This window comes from Salmo salar, chromosome ssa03 (assembly GCF_905237065.1).
Source record: "Salmo salar chromosome ssa03, Ssal_v3.1, whole genome shotgun sequence".
Taxonomy (NCBI): domain Eukaryota; kingdom Metazoa; phylum Chordata; class Actinopteri; order Salmoniformes; family Salmonidae; genus Salmo; species Salmo salar.
Genome location: NC_059444.1, coordinates 35,703,126 through 35,714,503, shown reverse-complemented (window position 1 = coordinate 35,714,503; position 11,378 = coordinate 35,703,126). Strand labels below are relative to the sequence as shown.

Here is an 11,378-nt window from a genome sequence, read left to right as displayed (position 1 = left end):
GGGCCAGCTGGAGGCCCGCATGATGGTCACCGCTTTTGAGCTGGGCCTGGACAACGTCACGGAGGACGCCGTCAGCACCATGGTCCACGCAGTGGAGGTATGTGTCAAGTGTGTTTTTAGATTTCATGTTTTTCATGTAGCACAGGTTACTTTATGCTTTGAAACAGGCTTTGTACCCCTTCCAACAGCCAGTTGTATCAGTCCACTCAGGATCCCCCCCCCCCCCATACACACACTTCACTTACCTGTCGTTCCCTCCACTACCACAGAACCACCTGAAGGACATGCTGACTGCTGTGGTGTCCAGGAGGAAGGCCTACCAGCTGCGTGACGGACACTTCCCCTATGCCTTCGGCAGTGATGTCACCCCCCAGCCCTACTTGAAGAACAGCCTGGCAGCCTACCACATTGTCACAGATTGGTAATGAGGTTAATTGTCTGTCTGCCGCATTCAGCTGCCTTAAATCAACTAGAAAAATGTTCAACGAAGTATCAAATCAAATGTTATTTATCACATGTGCCGAATGCAACCGGTGTAGATAGACCTTACAGTGAAATGCTTACTTACAAGCCCTTACATTTTTTTTATTTAACCTTTATTTATCTAGGCAAGTCAGTTAAGAACAAATTCTTATTTACAATGATGGCCTACCGGGGAACAGTGGGTTAACTGCCTTGTTCATGGGCAGAACGACAGATTTTTACCTTGTCAGTTCGGGGATTCGATCCGGCAGACTTTTGGTTTCTAACCCAATGCTCTAACCAGTAGAATACCTGCCGCCCCGCTTAACCAACAATGCTTTAAGAAGTTAAGAAAAAAAAGTTTTAGGTAAAACATTGAAAATAAAAAGTAACAAATAATTAAACAGCAGCAGTAAAATGACAATAGCGAGGCTATATACAGGGGATACCGATACAGAGTCAATGTGCAGGGGCACCGGTTAGTCGAGGTAATATTTACATGTAGGTAGAGTTAAAGTGACTATCCATAAATAATAAACAGAGAGTAGCAGCAGTGTAAAAGAGGGGTCGGAGTAGCCCTTGATTTTTTTCAGGAGTCTTATGGCTTGGGGGTAGAAGCTTTTAAGAAGCCTATTGGACCTAGACTTGGTGCGCCGGTACAGCTTGCCGTGCGGTAGCAGAGAGAACAGTCTATGATTAGGGTGGCTGGAGTCTTTGACAATTTTTAGGGCCTTTCTCTGACACCGCCTGGTATCGAGGTACTGGAAGCTTAGCCACAGTGATGTACTGGGCCATAAGCACTACCCTCTGTAGTGCCTTGCGGTCGGAGGCCAAGCAGTGATGCAACCAGTCAGGATGCTGTCGATGGTGCAGCTGTGGAACCTTTTGAGAATCTGAGGACCCATGCCAAATCTTGTCAGTCTCCTGAGGGTTAATAGGCTTTGTCGTGCCATCTTCACGACTGTCTTAATGTGTTTGGACCATGATAGTTTGTTGGTGATGTGGACACCAAGGAACTTGAAGCTCTCAACCTGCTCCGCTGCATCCCGGTCGATGAGAATGGGGGCGTGCTCGGACATCCTTTAACTGTAGTCCACAATCATCTCATTTGTCTTGATCATGTTGAGGGAGAGGTTGTTGTCCTGGCACCACATGGCCAGGTCTCTGACCTCCTCCCTATAGGCTGTCTCATAATTGTTGGTGATCAGGCCTACCGTTGTTGTGTCATCTGCAAACTTGATGGTGCTGTTGAAGTCGTGCCTGGCCATGCATTCATGAGTGAACATGGAGTACAGGAGGGGACTGAGCACGCACCCCTGAGGGGGGCCCCCATGTTGAGGATCAGTGTGGCGGGTGTGTTGTTACCTACACTTACCACCTGGGGGCGGCCCGTCAGGAATTCCAGGATCCAGTTGCAGAGGGAGGTGTTTAGTCCCAGGGTCCTTAGCTTAGTGATGAGCTTTAAGGGCACTATGGTGTTGAACGATGAGCTGTAGTCAATGAATAGCATTCTCACATAGGTGTTTTTGTCCAGGTGGGAAAGGGCAGTGTGGAGAGCAATAGAGGTTGCGTCATCTGTTGATCTGTTGGAGCGGTATGCAAATTGGAGTGGGTCTAGAGTTTCTGGGATGATGGTGTTGTGAGCCATGACCAGCATTTCAAAGCACTTCATGGCTACCGATGTGAGTGCTACGGGTCGGTAGTCATTTTAGCAGGTTACCTTAGTGTTCTTGGGCACAGGGACTATGGTGGTCTGCTTGAAACATGTTGGTATTACAGACTCAGTCAGGGACAGGTTGGAGATGTCAGTGAAGACACTTGCCAGTTGGTCAGCGCATGCTCGGATTACACGTCCTGGAAATCCATGTGGCCTTGCGGCCTTGTGAATGTTGACATGTTTTAAGGTCTTACTCACATCGACTACGGAGAGCGTGATCACACAGTCGTACGGAACAGCTGATGCTCTCATGCATGCTTCAGTGTTACTTGCCATGACACGAGTATAGAAGTAATTTAACTCATCTGATTTGTCATAGACACTTGCTAAAAAACTTTAATGAGCAAGCCTTCCTTCATGAACTGGCCTCTGTAAAATGGTTTAGAATCAGCTTGATCCTCTTTGTCGAAGACGCTTGGACCTTCTTTTTTGATAATTTCAGTGGTATTGTTAACAAACACGCCCCCATAAAGAAAATGAGAATTAAAAACAGGTTCAGCCCCTAGTTCGACTGTGATCTTGCAGAGTTACTCCACCTCAAGAATTGCATTTGGCGACAGGCTCGGCACACGCATACTCAAGTTGACTGGTTATCGTTCAGGCAAATGACAATTAAGTGCACTCAGGCTATCCGGAAAGCCAAAGTTAGTGCCTTTAAGGAGCAGTTCTCTCTCTGTGGGTCTAACCCCAAGAAGTTCTGGAGAATTAACCCTCCTCACAGCTGCCCATGTCCCTTAATGTTGATGATGTCGTTGTTACTGACAAGAAGCACATGGCTGAGCTCTTTAATCACCACTTCATTATGTCAGGATTCCTATTTGTCTCAGCCATGCCTCCTTACCCGTCCAACATTTCCTCATCTCTCCCACCCCTTCTAATGCGACTATCCCCGATACTTCTCCCTCTTTTTTTCCCCTGCCTTGCTACACATTTTCTCCCTGCAGGCAGTCACTGAGTCCGAGGTGCTAAAGGAGCTCCTTAAACTTGACCCCAAAAAAACATCAGGGTCAGATGGTTTAGACCCTTTCTTCTTTTAGGTTGCTGCCCCTATCATTGCCAAGCCTATCTACAACCTTTTTAACCTGTCTCTCCTTTCTGGGGAGGTTCCCATTGCTTGGAAGGCAGCCACAGTTTGTCCTTTATTTGAAGGGGGAGATCAAGCTGATCCTAACTGTTATAGGCCTATTTCTATTTTGCCCTGTTTATCAAAAGTGTTGAAAAACGTATCAAAAAAGCCAGTCAGTTGATTATTGACGTCTATAGTATTGTCTCGGGTATGCAATCTGGTTTCTGCTCCGGTTATGGATGTGTCACTGCAACCTTAAAGGTCCTCAATGATGTCACTATTGCCCTTGATTCTAAGCAATATTGTGCTATTTTTATTGACTTGGCCAAAGATTTTGATACGGTAGACCATTCCATTCTTGTGGGCCGGCTAAGGAGTATTGGTGTCTCTGAGGGGTCTATGGCCTGGTTTGCTAACTACCTCTCTGAGTGCAGTGTATAAAGTCAGAAAATCTGATGTCTCAGCCACTGCCTATCACCAAGGGAGTACGCCAAAGCTCAATCCTAGACCCCACGCTCTTCTCAATTTACATCAACAACATAGCTCAGGCAGTAGAAAGTGCTCTCATCCATTTATATGCACATGATAGTCTTATACTCAGCTGGCCGCTCCCCAGATGTTGTGTTAAATGCTCTACAACAAAGCTTTCTTAGTGTCCAACAAGCTTTCTCTGCCCTTAACTTTGTTCTGAACAGCTTCAATACAAATGTCATGTGATTAGGTAAGAAGAATACTGCTCTTCCCCCAGGTGTTATTACTACCTCTGAGGGTTTAGAGCTTGAAGTAGTCACCTCATACAAGTACTTGGGAGTATGGCTAAACGGTGCACTGTCTTTGTCTCAGCACATATCAAAGTTGCAGGCTAAAGTTAAATCTAGACCTGGTTTCCTTTATTATAATCATTCCTCTTTCACCCCAGCTGCCAAACTAACCTTGATTCAGATGACCATCCTACCCATGCTAGATTACGGAGACGTAATTTATAGATCGGCAGGTAAGGGTGCTCTCGAGCGGCGCGATGTTCTTTACCATTCGGCCATCAGATTTGCCACCAATGCGCCTTATAGGACACATCACTGCACTCTACACCTCTGTAAACTGGTCATCTCTGTATACCCGTCGCAAGACCCACTGTTTGATGCTTATTTATAAAACCCTCTTAGGACTCACTCCCCCCTGTCTGAGCTATCTACTGCAGCCCTCATCCTCCACATTCAACTCCCGTTCTGCCAGTCACATTCTGTTAAAGGTCCCCAAAGCACACACATCCTTGGGTCGCCCCTCTTTTCAGTTCGCTGCAGCTAGCGACTGGAACGAGCTGCAACAAACACTCAAACTGGACAGTTTTCTCAGTCTCTTCATTCAAAGACTCAATCATGGACACTCTTACTGACAGTTGTGGCTGCTTTGTGTGATGTATTTTTGTCTCCACCTTCTTGACCTTTGTGCTGTTGTCTGTGCCCAATGTTTGTACCATGTTTTGTGCTGCTACCATGTGGTGTTGCTACCATGTTGTCATGTGTTGCTGCCTTGCTATGTTGTTGTGTTAGGTCTCTCTTTATGTAGTGTTGTGTTGTCTATCTTGTTGTGATGTGTGTTTTGTCCTATATTTATATTGTGTTTATTTTAATCCCAGGCCCCCGTCCCCGCAGGAGCCTTTTGCCTTTTGGTAGGCCGTCATTGTAAATAAGAATTTGTTCTTAACTTACTTGCCTAGTTAAATAAAGGTTAAAGAAATAAAAATAGGCTCACTTGGCAGCTCAGGGCTGTGGTTCCCTTTGTAGTCTGTAATAGTTTGCAAGCCCTGTCACATCCGACGAGCATCGGAGCCGGTGTAGTACGATTCAATCATAGTCCTGTATTGACGCTTTGCCTGTTTGATGGTTCGTCGGAGGGCATAGCGGGATTTCTTATATGCTTCCGGGTTAGAGTCCCGCTCCTTGAAAGCGGCAGCGCTTCCCTTTAGCTCAGTGCAGATATTTCCTGTAATCCATGGCTTCTGGTTGGGGTATGTACGTGTGCTCCTCAATGCCATTGGAAGAATCCCGGACCATATTCCAGTCTGTGCTAGCAAAACAGTCCTGTAGCTTAGCATCTGCTTCATCTGACAAATTTCTTATTGACCGAGTCACTGGTGCTTCCTACTTTAGTTTCTGCTTGTAAGCAGGAATCAGGAGGATATAATTATGGTCAGATTTGCCAAATGGAGGGCGAGGGAGAGCTTTGTATGCATCTCTGTGTGTGGAGTAAAGGTGGTCTAGTTTTTTTTCTTTCTTTTCTCCCCCCTTCTGGTTGCACAACTACTTGTATCAATGAATTGGAAAGAAACCCAAATGCAATTATTAGGGTATTACCATTTTAATGAGTAACTATCTGGTAAGCAGCAGACTGTAGAATAAAGTTTAACTGCTCTGTTCAAATGTAACTTCAAGGGTCAACATAGAGTAGTTTTATAGACTTCTTCAGTTTTACCTTAAATGGTTGTTAGTTCAAACAGCATACTATACTTTAGGTACATGAAGCACCAGTAATAGCAGTAAGGTGAGGTAGGAGAGCTGCCCGTACAGCACACTGCAAAAAGGATCACTCGGAGACTGGATAGAGGTCCATCTAAAATACTTTTTTTTTTTAATTTACAAAGGCAGGGTCCTTTGCAGTTTTAGGGACAGATAGAATTTCCCCTTACTAATCAATTACTTTTAGGCTCTTGTCATGCTCGTCTGTCTGTTCTGACTCTCTCCTCATCCGTACTCAAGCCCACCTCACAGTGCATCTCGTCTGGCCGGACCGCCGCCCCCTCAGCTATTACAAGACGATGCTGAGCAGCAGGCTGCTCTCCTATTGGCCTGTTCTGGTGACAGTCTCCTTGCGCCCCTCCCTCCCATCAGCATGTTTGATCTCCTGGAAGCGTTACAGGTGAGAGAATCACAGCCTCAATCTGCCTTACCGTCACATATACCTATAACAAAAAACATTCTGACATTTGAATTGATTTGCTTTTTCAACCGCATTCAACAAACATTTCTCTCTAATCAAAAGGAAAGCTGAAAAGGTATTTGTCATTGTATGTGAAAGAAAAGTCAACTCAAATGACTATTGTTAATGTTTTTCCTTGACGTAGGTCCACCGAGGTGTGATGCCCTCTCACACCATGTATGCCCTGAACATGGAACGGATCCTGTCCCGGCTGTGGCATCCCAGTCACGAGGAGCTGGAGCAGGACCATGTGCACCATCAACGCCTCGCAGGGAAGGATGGTCTGCTCGTCAGCTGAGACGCACACAGACAGTCTGGTGGATAGACAGGCAGATTGTGGTGAGGGTATGGCAGAGACAAATGGAGAGTTTAACACGCACAGTGTTGAGGCATCCATATGGCCCCTAAACCCTGTCTTGAAGCAGAGAGAGAGGATGATATCGAAGACTGGATTTAGTCTCCACTAGGTCTACTCCGTTAGAGGCTCTGCAACCGCTTCACCACGCAGCACAACTTTACACTAGTGTCAATAACGTTTTTCGAACGCTTGGTAGAGTGCAAACCCAGCCTAAGATGCACACAGTAGATCTGTGTTTAAGGCTCACAGAACTGTGCTGTAATGAAAAGGAAGGAATGAAGGCCCAGTGGTGTGGTCACCGACAGCTTGTTATGGCACTAACATGTCTACACACACAGTGATATCTCTCCCATAGCCTCTCTGACCCTCCTTTAAATGCACCGTTAATAATGTCAATTCGTTTGAGGATGGGTGTGTTTCTGATCACCTGGTGGGTTTATTTTGTCGGTTAATTTGTTTGATAGAATAGTGTTACTTTTGTATTTCCCACGCCTCTGTGTACAAATGTTATTATTGCGATATTGACATGCTCTTGTAGAATTATGCCGGAGTAGTACACTTGGGTCCTTGTTCACTGTACTTTGTCAGAGCAATGCATTTATTAGTATGCATGCAAATATGTAAATATGATTTATTTAAAAAAAAAAAAATTTACACCAGCTATCTTGTTTAATATCAAAGTCCACTTGATCAATAGTAAATAAATAATAATAATAAATAGTAAACGGTACTGTGCAGCCGTATTCATTGCCCCGGCCAAGGCTTTCGACTCTGTCAATCACCACATCCTCATCGGCAGACTCAACAGCCTTGGTTTCTCAAATGATTGCCTCGACTGGTTCACCAACTACTTCTCCGACAGAGTTCAGTGTGTCAAATCTGAGGGCCTGTTGTCCGGGCCTCTGACAGTCTCTATGGGGGTGCCACAGGGTTCAATTCTTGGGCCGACTCTCTTCTCTGTATATACACTGCTCAAAAAAATAAAGAGAACACTTAAACAACACAATGTAACTCCAAGTCAATCACACTTCTGTGAAATCAAACTGTCCACTTAGGAAGCAACACTGATTGACAATAAATTTCACATGCTGTTGTACAAATGGAATAGACAACAGGTGGAAATTATAGGCAATTAGCAAGACACCCCCAATAAAGGAGTGGTTCTGCAGGTGGGGACCACAGACCACTTCTCAGTTCCTATGCTTCCTGGCTGATGTTTTGGTCACTTTTGAATGCTGGCGGTGCTTTCACTCTAGTGGTAGCATGAGACGGAGTCTACAACCCACACAAGTGGCTCAGGTAGTGCAGCTCATCCAGGATGGCACATCAATGCGAGCTGTGGCAAGAAGGTTTGCTGTGTCTGTCAACGTAGTGTCCAGAGCATGGAGGCGCTACCAGGAGACAGGCCAGTACATCAGGAGACGTGGAGGAGGCCGTAGGAGGGCAACAACCCAGCAGCAGGACCGCTACCTCCGCCTTTGTGCAAGGAGGAGCAGGAGAAGCACTGCCAGAGCCCTGCAAAATGACCTCCAGCAGGCCACAAATGTGTCTGCTCAAACGGTCAGAAACAGACTCCATGAGGGTGGTATGAGGGCCCGACGTCCACAGGTGGGGGTTGTGCTTACAGCCCAACACCGTGCAGGACGTTTGGCATTTGCCAGAGAACACCAAGATTGGCAAATTCGCCACTGGCGCCCTGTGCTCTTCACAGATGAAAGCAGGTTCACACTGAGCACATGTGACAGACGTGACAGAGTCTGGAGACGCCGTGGAGAACGTTCTGCTGCCTGCAACATCCTCCAGCATGACCGGTTTGGCGGTGGGTCAGTCATGGTGTGGGGTGGCATTTCTTTGGGGGACCGCACAGCCCTCTATGTGCTCGCCAGAGGTAGCCTGACTGCCATTAGGTACCGAGATGAGATCCTCAGACCCCTTGTGAGACCATATGCTGGTGCGGTTGGCCCTGGGTTCCTCCTAATGCAAGACAATGCTAGACCTCATGTGGCTGGAGTGTGTCAGCAGTTCCTGCAAGAGGAAGGCATTGATGCTATGGACTGGCCCGCCCGTTCCCCAGACCTGAATCCAATTGAGCACATCTGGGACATCATGTCTCGCTCCATCCACCAACGCCACGTTGCACCACAGACTGTCCAGGAGTTGGCGGATGCTTTAGTACAGGCACGTGGAGGCCACACACACTACTGAGCCTAATTTTGACTTGTTTTAAGGACATTACATCAAAGTTGGATCAGCCTGTAGTGTGGTTTTCCACTTTAATTTTGAGTGTGACTCCAAATCCAGACCTCCATGGGTTGATAAATTGGATTTCCATTGATTATTTTTGTGTGATTTTGTTGTCAGCACATTCAACTATGTAAAGAAAAAAGTATTTAATAAGATTTTTTCTTTCATTCAGATCTAGGATGTGTTGTTTAAGTGTTCCCTTTATTTTTTTGAGCAGTATATCAATGATGTCGCTCTTGCTGCTGGTGAGTCTCTAATCCACCTCTACGCAGACGACACCATTCTGTATACTTCTGGCCCTTCTTTGGACACTGTGTTAACAACCCTCCAGGCGAGCTTCAATGCCATACAACTCTCCTTCTGTGGCCTCCAACTGCTCTTAAATACAAGTAAAACTAAATGCATCCTCTTCAACCGATCGCTGCCTGCACCTGCCCGCCCATCCAGCATCACTACTCTGGACATATTCTGACTTAGAATATGTGGACAACTACAAATACCTAGGTGTCTGGTAAGACTGTAAACTCTCCTTCCAGACTCACATAAAACATCTCCAATCCAAAGTTAAATCTAGAATCGGCTTCCTATTTCGCAACAAAGCATCCTTCACTCATGCTGCCAAACATACCCTCGTAAAACTGACCATCTTACCGATCCTCGACTTTGGCAATGTCATTTACAAAATAGCCTCCAACACCCTACTCAACAAATTGGATGCAGTCTATCACAGTGCCATCCGTTTTGTCACCAAAGCCCCATATACTACCCACCACTGCGACCTGTACGCTCTCGTTGGCTGGCACTCGCTTCATACTCGTCGCCAAACCCACCCTCCACGTCATCTACAGGACCCTGCTAGGTAAAGTCCCGCCTTATCTCTGCTCGCTGGTCACCATAGCTGCACCCACCCGTAGCACGCGTTCCAGCAGGTATATCTCTCTGGTCACCCCCAAAGCCAATTCCTCCTTTGGCCGCCTCTCCTTCCAGTTCTCTGCTGCCAATGACTGGAACGAACTACAAAAATCTCTGAAACTGGAAACACATCTCCCTCACTAGCTTTAAGCACCAATTGTCAGAGCAGCTCACAGATCACTGCACCTGTACATAGCCCATCTATAAATAGCCCAAACAACTACCTCTTCCCCTACTGTATTTATTTATTTATTTATTTATTTATTTATTTTGCTCCTTAGCACCCCAGTATTTCTACTTTGCACACTCATCTACTGTCAAATCTACCATTCCAGTATTTTAATTGCTATATTGTATTTACTTCACCACCATGGCCTATTTAAATAAATAAAATTACTCTATCTTATGGTGCCACTGTTGTCAATGACATCTATAGTGCCACCAACTGGTCTGGTGCAGCCATCTAAGGTTGCAGTGACTTTGTTCACACAGCTTGTAAGGACACATACGTAAGGTTTACTTACCAAGTTTCATGGCCCCATGTCCATCGGTTCAGTTCTTTATAGCCCTGGTGTGATATGGTGCCATCTAGTGGTGTAGCGTGGCCGACTTTGAATGCACCAACTAATCATTGTCAAATTCATTAGGCTAATTCATTGACTCCAGATTTGGTATATAGACTCAATCTGACTTAAAGTTCATGAGATGTTTTAAGTATTATTAGCATATGTGCTAACATGCATCTACAGGTTCATCTTAAGGACGTCCATTATAGCGATGATACGTTTCAAGTTGATAGGCCACTTTGGAGTGGCTTTACAGTGGTTTAAATGGACACGTAAAATCAGATTTTTGATTTGTTATGTCTGCCATCTTTTTTACCAATAACTTAGCTTTTCTCAAACTAAAGGGAAGACGTAGCATGGGCCAACATTCCACATTTAGTGTCATGGTTCATGATAAGATTTTTTGAAGTGTTTTTTTTATTTTATTTATTTTTTCACATTTTAGCATATGTGCTAATATGCATCTACTGGTATAGTGTGACCATCTTTGAATGCATTAATGTTATTTTCTCAAACTGTTTAGGGACTGTTTTGATGATTCAAAATACCAAATTCAAAATCAGACTTTCAGTCCATGTGAAGATTATTTTATGATTATTTTAAGCATTAGCCTTACATAGTCAAAGTGAATTGTTAATAGTTTCCTAACTTTTTAAGATATCAAAGCCAAACTTAACATGGTTCATCGTGGTAATGTATTTGATGACCCTACAAAGTTGATAGGCCATTGTGGATTTAAATGGACAAGTAAAATCTGATTTCCTGATTTATCAACAACTCAGCCATCTCTTCACCAATCCCTTAGTTTTTCTCAAACTCAGTTAAGAGATGGTATAATTTGGATTTATGGTTCATGAGAAGTTTTTAAAAGATTTTCCAAAATGTCCAAGATGGAGGAAAATCTATCCTGAGGGACCGTATGGGTCCTTGAGGCAAATCTGTTCAGCATGAGGAAAGACCTACAAGAGCTTTCATGTCTCTAGGTCAAACGGGGCAGCGGATATGAGGGTTTGTGAGACTGGCCTATAGGTGGTGCTGTTATAATCAATCTGTGCCATTCTTTTTGACCAAGCTACT

At 45.0% G+C, this 11,378-nt stretch overlaps 1 protein-coding gene across 2 annotated transcripts in view; it reads left to right on the top strand.

The window, feature by feature from the left end:
* The window catches only part of LOC106600410 (transcriptional adapter 1-like), a 19,596-nt gene extending 12,112 nt beyond the window's left edge, over nucleotides 1-7,484 (top strand). The window contains exons 5-8 of one of the 2 annotated variants that reach the window (XM_045714770.1): nucleotides 1-97; nucleotides 270-421; nucleotides 6,002-6,161; nucleotides 6,367-7,484. The exon at nucleotides 1-97 is cut by the window's left edge and continues 116 nt beyond it. In XM_045714770.1, the coding sequence (XP_045570726.1) occupies nucleotides 1-97; nucleotides 270-421; nucleotides 6,002-6,161; nucleotides 6,367-6,519 (562 nt within the window). In that variant the 3' untranslated portion in view covers nucleotides 6,520-7,484. The remainder of the gene's footprint in view (nucleotides 98-269; nucleotides 422-6,001; nucleotides 6,162-6,366) is intronic. The other variant, XM_045714771.1, reaches the window with a different exon arrangement.
* Nucleotides 7,485-11,378: the final 3,894 nt, after the last annotated feature.